General features: G+C 34.1%; 1 protein-coding gene across 4 annotated transcripts in view; it reads right to left on the reverse strand.

Annotated features, from left to right (window-relative positions):
* Window positions 1–779: 779 nt before the first annotated feature.
* Window positions 780–19180, reverse strand: part of CycK (cyclin K) — an 80495-nt gene continuing 62094 nt past the window's right edge. For all 4 annotated transcript variants that reach the window (XM_090399089.1, XM_090399091.1, XM_090399090.1 and 1 more), the window contains exons 6-9: window positions 15588–15645; window positions 7483–7655; window positions 6646–6752; window positions 780–2570 (exon numbers count right to left, since the gene is read on the reverse strand). In XM_090399089.1, the coding sequence (XP_090255215.1) occupies window positions 870–2570; window positions 6646–6752; window positions 7483–7655; window positions 15588–15645 (2039 nt within the window). In that variant the 3' untranslated portion in view covers window positions 780–869. The remainder of the gene's footprint in view (window positions 2571–6645; window positions 6753–7482; window positions 7656–15587; window positions 15646–19180) is intronic.

The following is a 19180-nucleotide window of genomic DNA, read 5'->3' on the forward strand; positions in this document are numbered from 1 at the left end:
AAACACAGCTACACAGTAACAGTGGCAAGCAGAGTGCACACACTATTCAGATGCTTGATTTGTTCTTTTTTTTGTGAATCATACCCATGAAATGCTGTTAGCATATTAGTGTGGAGGTGGGCTAGATGCTATGTAATCCAAAAGCAATGTTTTTAAAGATCACCTAGGAAAATTTCGCAATCCCCTTCAGGCTTCAAAATAAGATGGGCAGTGGTTTCACACCAGGAGATGAAATGCATCTACTACTACCACTACCTAAAAGCATTCTACTAAGCAGATATGCTCATGCTGGAATTCCAACCACAGCATGTTAGTGGAGATGCTGTCACCTGTCCAACTAGACCAACAAATTAAATTACATGAAATTTTCCAAATGTCTTTGTGAATAGAGGTAAGGAAAATGGTTACTGAACAACTGTTTTGTTAAATAACCATTATAAAATTTCACTTAATCAGAAATGTTACAATCAATTAGTCATTGATAAATACTTGGTTTCAAGTGATACAGAATGACCAAATTATTTGCTTGTTGTATTGTACATATGGGATAATCTGGACATCCCTGTTTAAAGACAAAACAGCTTCTTTTTTTTCCAAGCCACTTCAGGCCACCAAGCAGAGCAGTGGCTTCACCATGGTACAAAGATGTCTGTCACTAAATCTATGAAGACATTTACAAGCTAGTTTTGAAATTAAGTTTTAGAGAGACTCAAGCACTTTTAAATGATGGCAATGTAATGAATTTGACTAAAATAATCAACATAAACTGAATTTTTTATGAAACATATTTTAATAAACTAAGTTTTCGATTACAAGACAACCAGAAACATTGGTTAACATTAATAGGTACAAAAACTTTACATAATGCATTAAAATCGACCTGTAATTCGTACGTGGGAAATTCCCAGTGGAACATCCTGATGTGGAGGAGGATGTTTAGGCATAATGTTGGAAGATGGAGTTCCACGTGGATGATGATCATAACTAAACCTTCGAGGCTGTAAATTTGATGGACTAACAGTTAAATGTGATGGAAGTCCTCCTTGACCCATATTTAATCCTGGTCCAGGCCCAATATCTGGACCAAGACCTGGTATCGTATTAACTAATGAGCTTAAAGGTGGTTCTGATCCATGAGAAGTTCGCATGCTATACCCAGGACCAGATTCAGGAAAACTAGATCTTGATCCCAAAAAAGTACTGTGTGTTGACAAGGTATCAGGACCTAAACCTGGTATTGAGCTTCCATGAAAGGATGACATACCAGCTCCTGGCTCCACACCTAAACTCATTCTAGAATTGTGTGTTGAATCAGATAAAAGACTGCTCCTAGTTACATGAGAAGGAGGTGGTGGCGGTGGTGGACGATGATGATGATGATGATGAGGTGGAGGTGGCAGACTTAGATTAGGTTCTGAAGAAGGTTTATTAACAATGAGAGAATCCTGTCCAGAAGCTGAATGAAGACCTGGAATTGCATTAGGAACTGTGCCTGGACCAAGAACTGGAGCTTGGCCATGTCCTTGATTATGACCTGGGCCAAGAACTGTTGGAGGATGACCTTGACTATGACTTGGACCAAGAACTGTTGTTCCTTGACTATGACCTGCTGTTGGAGGCAAAGCCAAATTTGGAATAGATCCAGGTCCTGATGAATGCATACTACCAATAGGTGGTGCTGCTGGTAGTTGATTAAGATGTGTAGGAGGGGCAGGAGGAGCACTGAGTGATGGAGGTGGATAATTAGTGCTAGGTGGTGGAATTGTTCGAAACTGAATGGGAGGTGGTGGATGGCTCACTTGTGCAGCAAATGACTCTGAAAATTGTGGAGTTACAGGTGTCTGATGAGGCTGTTGAACATTTTGAGGAGGTGGAAGTGTGTGAGGCGGTGGTGGGGGTGGCTGTGTTGGAGGAAAATGAGTATGTGGTGCTGTTGGTTGAACAGGAGGGGGAGGAGGAAGTGAATGCACATACTGTGGGTGTGGTGGTGGTGGTGGAGGAGGTGGTTGTTGACTATAACTTGGAAACTGACCACCAGGAGGAGGGGGTGGTGGCGGTGGAAGCTGTGAATTTGCAGTTATTGATAAAGATGGCTGTTGAGTTGTGGTTGTCTCTGGGAATGATGATGGAGGCATGTAAACTGCTGCAGAATTGAAAGTAACTGTAGGAGGTGGACCTTGAACATTTCTGTAGCTTCCAGAAACTTCATTCTCTACTGGTTTCACATATAAGGAAGGCACATGCTTGAAAGGCATTTGCACTGGAACTTTGCATTTTTCTGCAGAAAGTGGAGTTTTGGGAGATTTGGGACTTTTAGGGCTGGGTGATCCTGAGCGTCCTTCCTTTAATGGTGAGGTGGAATGAGACAAAGTTTCATTTTGCTTCTGTAAAGCAGCCAGTGCTTGAATGGAAGCAGCTGCATTTAACAGATTTGCTTCGGTAATAGCATCTAGTTTCAGCATTGGAGGAAGCTTGGCTTCTGTTAATTCCATTCTCTGGGATGATTGTACTGGCAAAGATGGTTTTGGAGGTTGTGGTGGTGTTGTACTTGTTACTGAAGCAGGAGATGGCTGCAATGAAAAGCACACATATTAGAAAAACATATTGAATTACCAAATAATTTATAAGAAATTTATATAGCTTACTATTGCAATACTTGAATTTATAACTTTCTATACACAATATAAAAAAAATGTTTACAATAAAAATCTTACACCAATTTTAAACAGCTTCCTCTATTTAATCAAAATTCAAATTCCAAATTACTCAAAATGAGGAATTTCACCTGTGGCTAAACTGGATATTTTTATACCACAGTTAACTCACTACAGCAAATTCACCCACCACAACATACCACTGAAAAGTCCCAAATGAAGACCATAGACACAATATTATGCTAAAATAAATGCATTACAGCAAACTGTCCACGACAACAATATTCTTGCAATCCTGTATGAGTTTGCTACAGTTAGAGTTGACTGTTGTGCATTAAAGCATTTCAAACCTTTTCCATAACCTTGTCAGAAAGTTTTGCAAAGTGTTTTCTTTTCTTATAATCAATAAAGGTGTGATTATCTAGTAAATTATCTGCTAACTGTTTATATACCATCTGTAAGGTTATCTATTTTCAAAACAAACATTTCCAGATGTATACTTTTATACATGGTATTCTCTGAGAATTAATTAATGCCATAATAACTCCAAGATATATCGCTTTTGCAGTTGTGATACAATAAGAACACAAACATGCCAAATAAATGGAAACAAACAAACATTAATTTTTTTTTTACCCAAGATAATATTAACATGATGTGAAAACAGAGATTATTACATAATAACCATCAATACTTAACTGATTAATGAAAACTGTGTTGGGCTTACTTTTGAATTCTCACTGCTTGAATATGGGATATTGCCCTACAATATATGAATTCATAAGACTGACTTCATTACTGTTAATCTTATGTCACAAAAAATGCTACTCTTCATTCTTAGATCTCCATCATAATTTAGCCATTATTTTAGTCACTTAACTGTTTTCTTGTGTTTTCTATTTCTTAATTTAACAGGGTGCCTTCATCAATTAATAAGTTGCAATTCTTACCATTAATTTTCAAGATTTACAAGTGCCATTCTGAATGTAATGCCTACACATATACAGCACTCTTGGAGTGGCCTTGAAACATGTCTGGTTTTATGTTTGTTCATCCCTCTGAAATTTTTAGTATACAGTGTTGTATGACTAAAGTCTTATTTTTTGTGTTATACACACACAAGATAAGTCGAGCCATGTAAAGTAATGTGCAGAAATCACATTTGCAATGCATGAAAATGTGAGGGCTACTGTAGATGCATATACAATGCTGAGCATGTTACAAAAAAAGTAATGGAAAAGTTTACATCAATGACTGGTAAATATATGGTGATATCATAAATTTGCAAAGCTATCTGAAGACCATGAGAAAGTTGAAAAAAATGAATCAATCATGTTAGTGCAAAGGAACAGCCTTTGCAACATGATATGTGTTCACTTCGATGGCTATCAATGAAACTGGATGTGAAGTTGTGAAACATCCTCCCAGTCTAGACTTGGTGCTATCAGACATCTGGTTATTTGCTAAACTAAAGATATACCTGAAAGGTGCCCCTTTCAAAAATAATGAACAGTGAAAACACTTTCTCACCTGTGCTCTTGTTCTGAAAACAACCTGAAGAGTTTCTATGATGGCTTTGAAAAAACTTCTATAGCAGAGAAAACTATTGAAAGGAAGGGACATTATGTTGAGAAATAGTGAATGAAAATAAATTAGAGACTTAACTTTTTCTTTTTTTATTTCATTGACATCCCTCTTTTGGGTGGAGAGTTATCACAATGAAAGCATTATTTTCAGAATGTGTATATGACTTAACATGCTACTAGTTGAAGCTCATACCTTCTCTTTTCCCATGTCTAATGGAAAACTGCTTTATTCATTATGAAAACAACGTAATTATGTGATTTAGATAAATGTTGTGTTTATATTCACATGCTCTATCACAACCTAAGTGCCCATATTTCCATCAATACATTAAAATTACTTAAACTGCAGCAGACAAGTGCTAAGTTATATCGTCCTTTTTTCTAGGCTGCTCGTTTCCATGTACACAATACCAAACTCACATGCACCTAATAGACATAACTTCACAGAACTTCCCCAAATGATAAATTGCAACAGAGAATTAAGTCATTCTAATATGTTAAATACAGCAATATAACATACTTTCTTGAGTTAAATGCCTAAAAAATGTGATATTCTTTAATGGTATTATTGTCCGGCATGACTTTAAGACTGACTGAAAAATGTTGCATATCCCTATAACAGATAAGTAAAGTTTTTTTTAGAAAAGAGAAGGGACTATTACCAATTGTAAAGTTCTTTTTATACCTAGTTAACATTTTCAGTTATGTAGGTCTATCTGCTTAATGAATGGACCTCATACTGCAATTCAGAGTTATTTTTGCTACTCTTCCCCAAAACACAGAGAATCTTTGCACATTACTACACCATTTTATCCCCCCCCCTCTCTCTCATTCTACTCTAATCGTCGATCTTTATCCTCAATAAAAACATTTTACTTCTCTTGAATTATCAGAAAAGATATTCTAGTTGAATATTAAACAGATTATGTACTTTCAGGTGAATCTTATAATTGTAACTATTAGAATATTAACAAAATGATAAAACAATAACTATAATAAATAATAATGAATTTAAATTCTCTTAACAGTGCTGATATTTCTCTTACATTACATTTACACACATCAAAACCAGCAATCTAGCATTCTTTAAAGGATATAATAACAAATTTATAAGCAACAATAGCACAAATTAAGATGCACGTAGGACTTTCAGCAATTCTAGTCACTTTAAGGCAAGATCATAAATTATTTGAAATATTATCCCCACTTCTCACTGTGGGCATAAAGAGACAATGGATTTATTTACTTATTTTATCATGTTGCATTTAACAGAATTGGTATATGATATGAGACATGTCACAAGTGATTTTAAAGCAGGGCTGTCTAACCTTTGGTAATCCGAGGGCTGCATTTAAAAAAAAAAAGATTTACCTGAGGACTGCATCATAATGCGTATCTAGAAATCTGGTGACAGCAGCGACACGGCCTCGATAGCTGAAGAAACAAACAACACTAATCACACGCTCACATTCTCTATGAGTGGCCAGAGCATACGCATTTGAACAAAACAGTATAAGAATGCTTCTTTGACACATCTAATATTTGAAAATGACGTAGGTATATAGTGATGTAAACACACCATATAAAATTAACAACATCGCGATTATTGATTAGTGATAGAATTAGAATATCTAGTACGCATTCAATTCAAATTGTTATTTTATTTTTCTCGCTCGTGAAAATCAAAACCTACAGGTGGGCCACACAAAATCACACAGCGGGTCGTTCTTTGGACAGCCCTGTTTTAAAGTATAACAGTATGTTATTCCTTACTACTAGCACAGAATCACTGAACTATCATTTAAACAAAAGGAAGTAAAAAATAAGACAAAAATTATCTATGAACTTTCCAATATTCTTCTGTAATTTTGCATTATGATAGGCAGAAACTATCATATGGCAGAGTAAAATATACTGGTTCTAAACTAGAATTTAGTTCAAATTCTGTTTTTATATGTAATGATTAAGTTTAGATTATCAATCTTTTCAAAGGTCTTGCAGTGCAATCCATGAAGACTACCTTAAATTACTAAAAGAGTGAAATTATACAAATGCAAATTTCGAAAAGATGCTTTTTTTTTTTTTTTATTCATTTACAGGACAAAAGTTCAAAAAAAAAAATTGCAGTACAAGTATACCACTCATAAGGGTTTGTAAAACGATCAAGAGAGGAATATTCAACAAATCAAAAATTACTTTTTCATGTCAAAATGTACCCTTGCTGATGTCTCGATTGTATATGAAATAAAAAATGATTACAGCAATATAAACCATATCAGTTTTAAAAAATAAATAAAATAATTGTGTAATTATACAATATCACAGATTATGTAATACAATTAATGGTTATTACCACCTAAAAATGTCAAAACGGTATTTCCTAATGAACATGTTTATTGACTTACAGGTTGCGATTTTCTAGCAGACCTAGTGGGGGGCGTAGCAGGAGGAGAATCCTGGGGAGTAGTAGGAATAGGAGTAGAATACAGATCAAGAACCTGGTGACATATATCTAAAAAGAAATGTTTTAAGAAATTTTAAAGGATTCTACAAAAAAATAAAAATAATTTGCTATTATATCTTTATTAATGCTACTTTAAAAATCAAACTAGAAGAAAATCATTTATATCACATAATACAACATAATACAATTGTCTTGCAATTGTATCTTTATATTTTTTGCAATTACTGGCTGAAGTAAATTTATTTTTTAAATAGTTTACATAGTTTTGAGTCAATTATTGGGGCATGGATATGAGGTTTTCTTTTTCAAATAAAGTTTAATTAATTCCAACACAAATGTATTAATGCAAATTCCACATCATTCTACCGACACTGAGATATCTGTAATAAGATCCAATCACTCACAGAAACAGTTAAATAGCAAAAAGTTGATGAAGAATGAAGACAATGCAATAACAATAATGCAGCATAGTCCATAAATCACAAAGGGGTTTTAAATAACTTTTTGTTCATTAAATATTTATTTATTTATTTTTTTTTTTTGTTAAAATAGTATACAGAGCTTGGAGATTTTTGTATTGCTTTTCTTAAATAAAAGGATGAATATATATAAAAAATCAGAAATTGTGAACATGCTTTGCTTATCCAGCATGTAATGTGAACTGCTGTTATCATATGCTGTGCAAGAATATATATATAAAATGTTCACAAATTTCGAAGATGCCATTGCTACTAAAAGTTAAATTTTAAGATATTACATTGATAAAAAATGTACTAACCTTCCAGAAGTTCAAGTGACATTCCATCGACAAACATGTCCCACCAATGTGACTGTGATGACACTCTCCCATTCCAATCAGATACTTCAAATTTTGACAATTTACCAGCTAAATACATGAGAGCTATAGCAATTATTTCAGGCTCCCACTGAAGACAAAGAGTAGTGCATAAACTGGAAAAAAAATAATACCATATATATATATATATATATATACACACACACACACACACACACACACACACAATTAGTTTTCATTGTACTATCAGAAAAGAGAAAAGGAAAGGAAATATTACCAAACTGATTTAAATAATTTTGCACTTAACAGAAAATTAGCAGTGGAGCATACATTCAGATACAATGTGATAATTTATTATTTTAACTTCTAAAAACTGGTTTTCACCAATAAATGAGTCATTAAATTTAATTATTTACACATATTTTTATGCAAATCCCACCTGCAGAAGGTTTAAACCTATCGCACATTAATGCAGGATTTCCTAAATTGTGTTCCGCGGAAAGTGAATAAGTGTTCCGTGAAAAATTATCAAAATTAATATGAGCCTGGAATGGTTTTTAAATGCTGCGACAAGTTTGCATTGACCTTGCTTGTGACAGCATTCTAGGAAACGTGCTGTCATAAGCAAGGTCAATGCGATGAGGTGTTGTGTCGTCTTTCTTATGTTTTGGGCCCTCTATTATCTCTTATATTGATATGTCACTTTATCCTATCTTTCTCTCAATAATTCCTACTTATTCTTTTCTTAATACTTATTTAATACTATTTACTTTGAACTTCTATCTCACTTAACTCAGGCCGAATCCCTGACAAGAGTGAAGCTGTTGGTTTGTGAGACAAAGAAAATGCAAATGGCAGATGCCTACTTCTTTGTCTCAGCACTGGTTCTAACTCCGGTTCAAATTCAGAGAAATTTATTTTTTATTTTCGCTGCACCACCCTGAATCATAGATTATACTAAACTTGTATGACCAAGGAATTAGACCAGTCAGCATTCACTCTTATCAACTATAATTTTCCAACTTGCAGTCGTGACCCAATATTATCTATTCTCCTGCCTTTTTGAGGTTCGCTAAATTTTATGAGCAAGTGCAATAGGTTCTAAGTTCAGGCAATACAACATTTACATTTAAACAAAACATTTTAATCTCAAGAAAAATACATATAATACACGTTATAATACTGAGTAAATCAAACAATCAAAGCTAGGTAGAAAATTAGCACTCATATATACAATTATTCTATCCATACTATAAATCTCAATCTGGGAAACACATTTTATATAATTTAATATATTTAGTCTCGTTGTGCTACTCTAGTTAATCAATTCCATTCTCAATATGAATCAAATTCTAACCTCATTTACTCTGACAATCCTATTCAATATATAGAAAACAGACTCAATTAAAACTTTAGTAAGTCTCTCTCTCAAGGTTAATTCATGAAACAACTTTCTGTATCTCTTTCAATTTTTAGCAGTAATTTCTAGATTCTATCTGCCACATAAACTTTACATACAATATTCTGTTTCCTTCTCAATCTATCAATTTACTGTCCTAAGAGTCTCTCGTAGCACATTACAATAAAATCTTCCTAATCATTTCCACTAGATAGAAGAAATAAAATTTTTGCACTTTACCAATTGCTGGTATGTTACTTTGGCCGCTTCGCTGTCTCGTCGGATATCTACCTTCTATGACTACCTTATTTCACACATTTTCTGGATGTTCACTATGATTTCCTTCTGTACTTCATAGCTGGATAATTTTGTAGTCTTCCACAATTATAGTCTGCTGGGCTAGTTCCAACTGGCAGGCATCCTGGTCTTTCTTCAGATATTTCCTTGAACAAAGGAAAACCACGTGGGGCTCCACACCAGCCAGACCTCCGAGGGCACTGGAACACAGCAGCAGGAAGACGTCTAAAAAAGCCTTGTCTCCAGCATTACATGCACTTTTAAAAGCCACGCCACTCCTTTCTCTTTCGTCATCGACATCTACGTCATCATTCTTCACGTCACACGGCACTTAGCGTCGCACACGGAATCCTCTCGTAACTTACGGAGTGTAGCAGTGGGGGGGGAGGCACCGTGCTTTCTAACGGATATGTCTGTACACTGTAGTACGTGTTTCTGAAGTCGGTCATTTCGCATTTTTGAATATTATTTCTCTCCCAGCAATTGTCAGGTACTTACATAGTATTTGAGACTAAGAAGCCATACATAATAAAATTTCACAATACAATATAAGATAAAAGACATAAAACTAAATTAAGATTGCTATACAAGTGCTTATTCATTTCTGAAAAAAATCATTATTTGCTCCAATATAGAGTGGGAACTATGTTAAATCCGAGTGAAATGTAATTTTCTTTGATATCTTGTTTCACTCGACTTAACAGAGGTCCAGCACGTCTGTAGTGTGCGCTGTAGCATTTTTGCGATGCAATACAGCCAGCTTCAGCAATAGTGTGCGCTTAGCTATACATTGAACATGAGACCAATCTCCACTCTAACCAAGGTGTTCCGTTAAAATTTCAGGATTTGTGAAGTGTTTCATCATAAGAAAAGTTTGGGAAACGCTGCATTAATGGATATAAGAAACACTGGTCTAGAGACCAAACAAGGAACTTTTGCAAACAGCTTCAGGACTAAACAAATTACAAATTACAAATTAGTGGTAATCTCCAATTACAAAGGAGATTACCACTAATGGAAAATATACAAGAACAGGAAAACCTCGCTTAATGCGAATTTCATATGCATGATAATCAGTTAGTGCAAGTGAGTGAAATGATACCATTTCCTGCTTTAAGCAAGTGATTAATCAGTTAATGTGATTTTTTTACATTATGTGAAATATTTTGTTGCCAATCTGCAGTGAGCGGTAGCACTTTTCAATGTAGCAGCCAGTGGGCAGTGGCTGGCGACACTTGGCAGTTGACTCAAAGCTATCATCTCAAGCACACGTGTAATCTCTGTTCTCTTGCTCAATCACTTTTCCTTCATTTTGTTTTAATTTAGATACCTATAAGGCTTTATAATATTCAATTCCTGATATGGAAAAGAGAAACACTGATAAAGAAAGCTGCAGTAATAAAGGAACCATGTGGCAGAAGGTCTTACCTCACTGTGCAAATGATTTCATTGGTTTTAATAATCTAGCTGATAATTAATCCTACTTGCAATTCTTATAAGAATTCCAGACAAAACGACAGTGAGAGTAGCTGTGTAAATGTTGCATATGAAGAAGAAAATAAGGAGTGAGAACAAGAAAAGAATGTTATGACTAAGAAGCTAACTGTAATAGAACTTGAGCTAGTTTTCAATCACATTGAACATGCTAAGGAAATTTTGTTTGATACTGATCCTGATATGGAACAACGCTTCAAAATCTGCCAAAATCTTGATAAAGCAATAGCAAATTGCATGACAAGATGAAAAAGCTGAGCACTATTCAAACATGTATACTTATTTTTTTTTGTAAAAAAAAAAGTAGTAGCTCAATCAAATGTTTAGACATTAAATAAAAATTTAAGCTATTGATTTTTATTAATTTTAATGATTTTATCCTCTAATATAGATTATACATAATTTTTTTTTTCAAATTTATGCTAACTGTTGGATGAATTATAATTATTCCTATTGTTTATTGTATTCGCTTAATGTGATTTCATTTAACGCACATTAATTGATGGATTAATCAATCGCATTAAGCAAAATTTTCCTGTACAGCAATACCTCACGTGATGAGTTTCAAGCATAAATTTTTCTATAATGTGGTTTGTAATTAGTGTAAAATGTATTACAACACATTTATTGCAATTTTGTCAAAAAGGCAATTATACTGATTACACTTTACATTCTTCTTAGCCTTCTTTATCCACTGCAGGGCATAGGTCTCCAACAACTTCTTCCACATTTTTCTCTCTTTTGTCTCTAACCACCATTTCACTCCTCTCCATGTCTGCATATCATGTCCATCTTTTTCTCTACCTACCTCTTTTCCTTTATCTTGGTTGACATTCTGTAATCAGTCTTGTCCACATTTAATCTCTTAATTCTCCCTACATGACCAGCCCATTTCCAATTTGAAATTTTTCACTTCTATTATACCTCTTACTCCTGTGTTTTCTTATTTCTTCATATTCTTAATTTTATCCTTTTTAGTAATTTTCAGCATTCTTCTTTCCAGTTTTCTCTGTGCTATCATCATATCTTCACATTGTTTCTCTGTTATGCTCCATGTCTCACTACCATATGTAAACACTGATATCACACAGCTGTGGAATATTTTCTTTTTAAACACAATGGTAGTTTTCCTTTATATGTTCTTTCAGTATATCATCATCATCATCATCAAATTCCTGCCATGTACCCTCAAGGGGTGTACAGGATATGACAGTACTACATGAAAAAATTACATCATTACTAACTTCCTATCTACAATTTTTCTCCAAATCAGTCTGTTACTTGTCAAGACTCCAACATTATCAGATCTTATATTTCTATCGTCTAAGGCACTTTGTACCGTATCAATCCACCTATATCTTGGTCTTCCTCTGGGTCATTTTCCTGCCAACCTGGCAGAGAACACTTGTTTTGCTAATCTTTCCTCTCCCATTCTATTTAAGTGACCATACCATCTGATATTAGCTCTGCTAATGCATTCCTGGATGCTGACAATGTCAAGTTCTTTCCTAATATCCTTATTTTTAATATGACATTGCCATTGATGCCATCTGTTCACGCCTCTAATCTTTCTCAGGACTCTCATATCTGCGGTCTCTAGTCTTTGGTCAAGTGTTTTATTTCTGACCCAGCTCTCAGATCCATAAGTTAAAACTGGTTTGAACACAGTCTTGTATACAGCTAATTTAGTGTTCCGACTAATTTCTTTCTTATTCCATATGAATTTATTCAATTGACTTCCCACGATACCAGCTTTGCTGATTCTGTTGTCTATTTCTATATTTAGTTTACCATCTTCAGTAAAAATTGTGCCTAAGTAGCTGAAATGTTTTACTTGTTCCACAGGTTCTCCATTCACAACACAGTTGACATTTTCAATGATTCTGCCTATTTTCATTGTCTTTGTCTTTTTATTGCTGACCTTCATACCATATCTATTACAACAGCTATTCAATTTAGTCAGAGAATCTTGCAGACTTGTAGCAGATTTATTTAGAAGTATAACATCATCCGCACAAAGCAAAGAGCTGACATTAACATCTCCAATTTTGATATCAGGTTTAATACCACATTCCTTCATAATGTGATCCATATAGGGCTCTGTTCTTGGACCACTGCTTTTCAATTTGTTCATCAATGATATTGGAAAGGATCTGAGAGGAAGTGTTCACTTGTTTGCTGATGATGCAAAGTTGGGTAGAGCAATTGTGAGTGCACAGGATGTCAAAATTTTACAGGATGATTTGGATAGTTTGGAGGACTGGGCTAGGAAAAATGGATGTCAATTTAATGTGGCAAAGTGTAAGGTTATGCACTTTGGGGTGAAAAGAATAGCAGCAGTATATCGCATTGGTGGAACCATACTCCAGGAGATTGATGAGGCCAGGGATTTAGGAGTGTTGGTGGATAGGGAGTTGAAGTTTAGGGGGCACATTGCAAAAGTAACTAAAACAGCTCACCAAATCACTTGGCTTATGAAAAATACTTTAACATGCAGAGACGAACAAGTTGTTGTTGTTCCTCTGTATCGAGCCTTGATAAGATCCCATCTGGACTTCTGTGCCCAGTAAAAGATATTCTAGTTGAATATCTTCTTCGTGATGGGGAGGAAGTGGAGAGGGTCCAGAGACGAGTGACCAAGATGATAGCAGGTCTGTGGAATGAACCTTATGAGAATAGGTTGAAGATTTGTGGGTTGCAGAAATTGGACAATAGGCGAAGGAGGGGTGATATGATTGAGACATTCAAATTACTTATAACAAATTATAAGATTGATCCAGAAGATATTTTTGAAAATATGACTGGTGGTGGGAGGACTAGGGACCATGCATGGAAGCTGGGCAAGAGCGTGGTTGACAAGGGTGTTAGAGCTAGGTTCTTTACTTGGAGAGTGGTAAATGAGTGGAATAAGCTTCCAGAGTCTGTTGTGGGTGCTACAACCGTGAATGAGTTCAAGGCAAGGTATGATAGATACTGTGTGAATGTTGAATAGTTGTTCTTGACATGATGTTAGGGCCTCCCTCGATGAGTCTGTCGACTCTTTGGAGTTTCCCGGAACAATAATAATAATAATCTTGACTTCTTCATTTTCAGTGGGCCCAAGATAGATATCTTCATACATCTTGGTATAAAAGTCTTCACATATTTTCATTATTTCATTTCTTTTGTACTTTATTCCTTGTTTTTATTTTTGAGACATGTAATCCAGTTCTTTCCCTTATTAGTTTCCTTTCTTATTACTTTCAATAATTTATTCTTTTCTATAATTTCTTATTTCTCTTCTGTTTTCTAAATTCAATAAATTCTATTTCTGCCCTAGTACCTTTGTGTCTTTTCCTTCTCAATTCTTCTCTTTTCTTAAATCTTTAGTATTTTGACTTACTATATTAGTTCCTGCTTATTTTTTTTTTTGCCATGTTTTTATCATTCCCCCATTAGATTTCTCTACTGATGATATGTTTTCCATTTTTTGTGTAGGGTTAAGGTGTTGTTCCTTGTTTGAAATGTTTTTCTGTCAAAATCTTTTCAAATTTTTTTTGTACTGTGTTCTATTCATTTCATTATCTATTTTAACACCAGTTATTTTTGTTTCTCTCCTATTTTTTCTATTATTTGATTTCTGGTGGCAGCTGGTGATCCCAATGTGTTGAGCATTGAGGTTAGGCAATTATTAAAATTTCAATTTTGGATTATATTTGGGTAACAACCTATGATATGCAGATGACACTGTGCTAATTACAAATAACATCACAGACCTCCAAAAACTCATCGACAGAGTATACATAGAAAGCCAAAGAATAGGAATAAATATAAACATCAACAAGACGAAATACATGGTCATCAGCAAACATCCAACCTCTTCAACCTCATTGATGAAACTGACACTCAATGAGAAAACTATTGATCAAGTGTCAAGGTATAAATATCTTAGTTGCTGGCTTAATGAAAGGTGGGATCCTGAAATAGATATAAAGACAAGGATTGAAGTTGTATAACAGTCTTTCATGAAAATGAGAACATTATTCTATAATAAAGATCTAAACATAGAAGTCAGTTGCAGAATGCTGAAATGTTATATCTGGTCCATTTTGCTCTATGGAGTTGAGACATGGACATTGACGGCAACCATCAAGAAAATTGAAGCCTTTGAGATGTAGCTACATAGAGGAATGATAAAGATATCATGGACAGAAAAAAAAAAACCAATGAAGATGTCTTAAAATCCATTGGCAAAGCCAAAGATCTCATACAAACAATCAAGAAATGAAAACATCATATCTTGGCCACATCATGAGAAACAGCAAATATCAGTTTCTACAAACCATTTTGGTAGGAAGAATTGATGACAAAGGAGCTAGAGGAAGAAAAAGAATATCTTGGTTTTGAGAACATTAAGACGTGAACAGGAAAGAGCAGCATACAACTGTTCAGATCAATGCAAGAACGTAGTTTGTTTGCGAAGATGGTTGCTGACCTTCGATAGATGTGGCACCTTCAGAAGATGATAAACATTGTGTGGGCCATCTATGATGAGTTTCAAACCCCATGAAGATACCCATGTAGTAATAATATGAATCTATCTAAGTGTTATATGAATCTCTCTAAGCACTATTCTGAATTTCAAATAATTCAAATCACAATTTGTTTGATTGCTAACCTGATGGTTTATTTAATGTTAACCAAGATATGCAATTAAATGTTTATCACAGTCCATTTAAAATAAATAGCCAAAAAAAAAAAAAAACTCAATCTGGTTTCAGTTCAACAAATATAATAAAATTAGTAAAAAACATCTTTGCAATTAATAAAAATAAACAATAACAAACAAACATTTTCTTAAATATATAAAACTACAGATTTAGTTATTAACAAGTATTTTACAATTAAGCAGTCTTACCTGTCATTAATAAAAGTCCATGCCATCTGAACCATTTTTTGGAGCTTTGTTTTCTCTCCTAAAATGCAAAAATTTCTCTTAAAACTTTCTATATTATTATTCATATTATACAAAATGATGCAATTATTATCAGAAATTATTCTTTAACATTTTTTTAAAGTGTGATCTTATAAACATAATCTGTAAATTAAATATACAATCCCAATTTCATTCTAACAAATACAATTACATTGTACATCTGGACCAAGAGTGCTGAAAAGATATTTTTCATATTTTATACTTTAATGGAAGGCCAATTTTCAACAATACAAAGTTTATTAGTGTTTTACAAGAGTTGAATTTCACCAGTAGGATGACAGTAGGTATCGATATGGTACTGATAGCATAATACCATATAAAAATATTTATATTGTCCACAAGTGGGATTATTCAGAGAATTAACAGAAATAAATTTGCTTTAATAAATGATATTATGGCTTTCTTTTTTTAGACAGTGTGATTCTGTCATTTCCAATTATATTAACAATCCTATTTATTTGCAAATAAATTAATAATTAATTTGCAATAATTAATGCCTTCGAAATGTTTTAACATCGATATATATATATATTTTTTTTAATTATGATACATCCTATAAGTGAAATATTCATATATAACACAAAATGAGTTTAATGTCTGGAAATTAAATAATTTACTGATGTAATTTTTAATGTAAAATTATGCATTTCCATATATTATACGAGTGATTCAAAAGTCACTTTCCAGATTACAATATTATATTTATTACATGTAAATAAACACAAAATATATATGCACATGCAGGAGCATATTTCATAAAACATGCTACTTAATAGCATAGAAGTTCAAGTTATAAAACATTAAAAGTAATTCAAAAATGGTGAAAAGTAAACAAGCATGTTCACTTTTGACTATTTTTGCAGATGATTTGTGCAGCATTAAAATAAGAACTTTAAGAATCAAATGCAATAATGCCTTTGATTCCCTGCCAGGGCAATTGGATGCAGTACCTATCTATATTCCCACCTCTCTCAGATGGCACCATAACATCAGCTGAAGATAATGCTGACCTCTTGGTATAATCTTCCCCTGCAACTCGTACCCATACAGCTTAACAACAAATGAATATCATGCTATACCAAAATAATGTTCTGTCAAAAGAACTCTAGACTTTTGACAAAAAGACATCTGAACAGTTCCAATAACATGAAGTCTTCTGGTCCTAATGACATCCCCCACTCCCCTAAAAACATGTAGTCTGGAACTAATACTGTTCCTTCATAGTTCACTATACTTTTTCATACTCAGCTGGCATCAACCCATGAAAGCAAGCCTAACTCAGCCCATTCCAAATAGGGAAGATAAATTTGTCTCCTCAAACTAAAACCTCATTACCTTCACTTCACTTCTCTCTAAAATAATGGAATAAGTCATTAAGTGTCAACTCCTAATTCATCTATAAGCTCACTAAATAATCTCAATCTACCTCTTCTGGTCTATGTAGTCCACTTTTGGATACAGGAGAGATTTTGAGAAACTTGTACAATCAATCTAGCCATCTCTAAGGGCAATTCATCACATCTGGCACAGAGATCTACTTAGAAAACAATTACTCTAAGGTTTGCATCCCATCCTTCGCAAACTGATGGATAGTTTCCTCTTTGGCTATTGTGATGAACAGCGTCCTTTTCATCACAATAGCCAAAAACCTTCCTATAAAGAAGAATGCTTCAGGGTTCTGCTCTCTCACTTAATTCTATATATATCAGGTAACCCTCGTATAACACGGTACTTATACAACGCAGTTTCAATATAACGCGGTCTACAAATTGTAGTATCCCTTATTCAACGCGGTACATGTATTTTTCAATGCGCAACTTAAAAATCAAATTTTATCTTCATCAAATTTGCATCTGCCTGTATCGCACATGTAGTTATAAGTAGTGAATTTATATTAGGGGAAATACCCTTTAGCATGCATGTACATCAATTGCTTACAGTATAAAGTATTCATTGTTGAAAATGTCTTCGTTTTCTGCCAGGAAAGCACATTAAAAATCACCATCATCAAATTCCTGACATTTACCCTCAAGGGGTGTACAGGAAATGATAATACTACGTGAAAAATTTACATCATTACTAACTTCCTACCTACAATTTCTTTCCAAATCAATCTGTTACCTGTCAAAGCTACAACATTGTCAGAACTTATATTTATATATCTATCTTCTAAGGCACTTTTTACCGTATCAATCCACCTATATCTTAGTCTTCCTTTGGGTCTTTTTCCTGCCAACCTGGCAGAGAACACTTGTTTGGCTAATCTTTCCTCGCCCGTTCTGTTTAAGTGACCATACCACCTGAGATTAGCTCTGCTAATGTATTCCTGGATGCTGACAATGTCAAGTTCTTTTCTAATATCCTCGTTTTTAATATGATATTGCATTGATGGTATCTGTTCACGCCTATAATCTTTCTCAGAACTCTCATATCTGAGGCCTCTAGTCTTTGGTCAAGTGTTTTACTTCTGACCCAGCTCTCAGATCCATAAGTTAAAATTGGTTTGAACACTGTCTTGTATACAGCTAATTGAGTGTTTTGACTAATTTCTCTTATTCCATATAAATTTATTCAGTTAACTTCCTACCATACCAGCTTTGCTGATTCTGTTGTCTATTTCCATATTTAATTTACCATCTTCACTAAAATTCGTGCCTAAATAGCTGAAATGTTTTACTTGTTCTATAGGATCTCCATTCACAATGCAGCTGATATTCTCAATGCTTCTGCCTATTTTCATTATTTTTGTCTTGTTATTGCTGACTTTCATACCATATCTATCACAACAGTTATTCAATTTAGTCAGGGAATCTTGCAGACTTGTAGTGGATTTATTTAGAAGTATAACATCGTCTGCATAAAGCAAGGAGCTGACATTAACATCTCCAATTTTGATATCTGGTTTAATACCACTTTCCTTCATAATGTAATCCATATAGATAATGAATAACAGAGGTGATAATGTACATCCTTGTCTGACACCAGATTTAACATTAAACCATCTCCCTGTACTTCCTTCAATTCTTAATTGCTGACTTACAACTCAAATAAAGACCTTGATATAATGATCCACTGACACCATATAACTGTAGCGTTTTGAATAGCTTCTCTCTTGACACCTTGTTATATGCTTTTTCCAGATCTTCAAAACTTAAATACGGATCTTTGTTATATTCCCATGACTTTTCAACTATTTGTTGTAAAGTGAATATCTGATCCTGACAGCCTCTATTTGGCCTGAATTCCTCACCAAGGCTTCTCTTCCACAATCCTTCTCAACCATTTCTCAAGTATACTGGCATAAATCTTACCAGGAACACTCAGAGAAATACCTCTAATTCTCACAATCAGTTTTATTTCCCTTTTTAAATATGGGTACTATGAGAGCTCTACTCCAATCATCTGGAATTCGTTCTTCTGTCCAGGCCCTCTGAACTATGCAGTGTAAGCACTGTAAAACTTTTATACCTCCATACTTGAGCATTTCTGGTCTAATATCACCTACCAGAATTGCC

The sequence above is a fragment of the Typopeltis vanoorti genome, chromosome 10 (genome assembly GCF_054136105.1).
Source record: "Typopeltis vanoorti isolate ZY-2024b chromosome 10, IOZ_Tvanoo_1.0, whole genome shotgun sequence".
Lineage (NCBI taxonomy): Eukaryota > Metazoa > Arthropoda > Arachnida > Uropygi > Thelyphonidae > Typopeltis > Typopeltis vanoorti.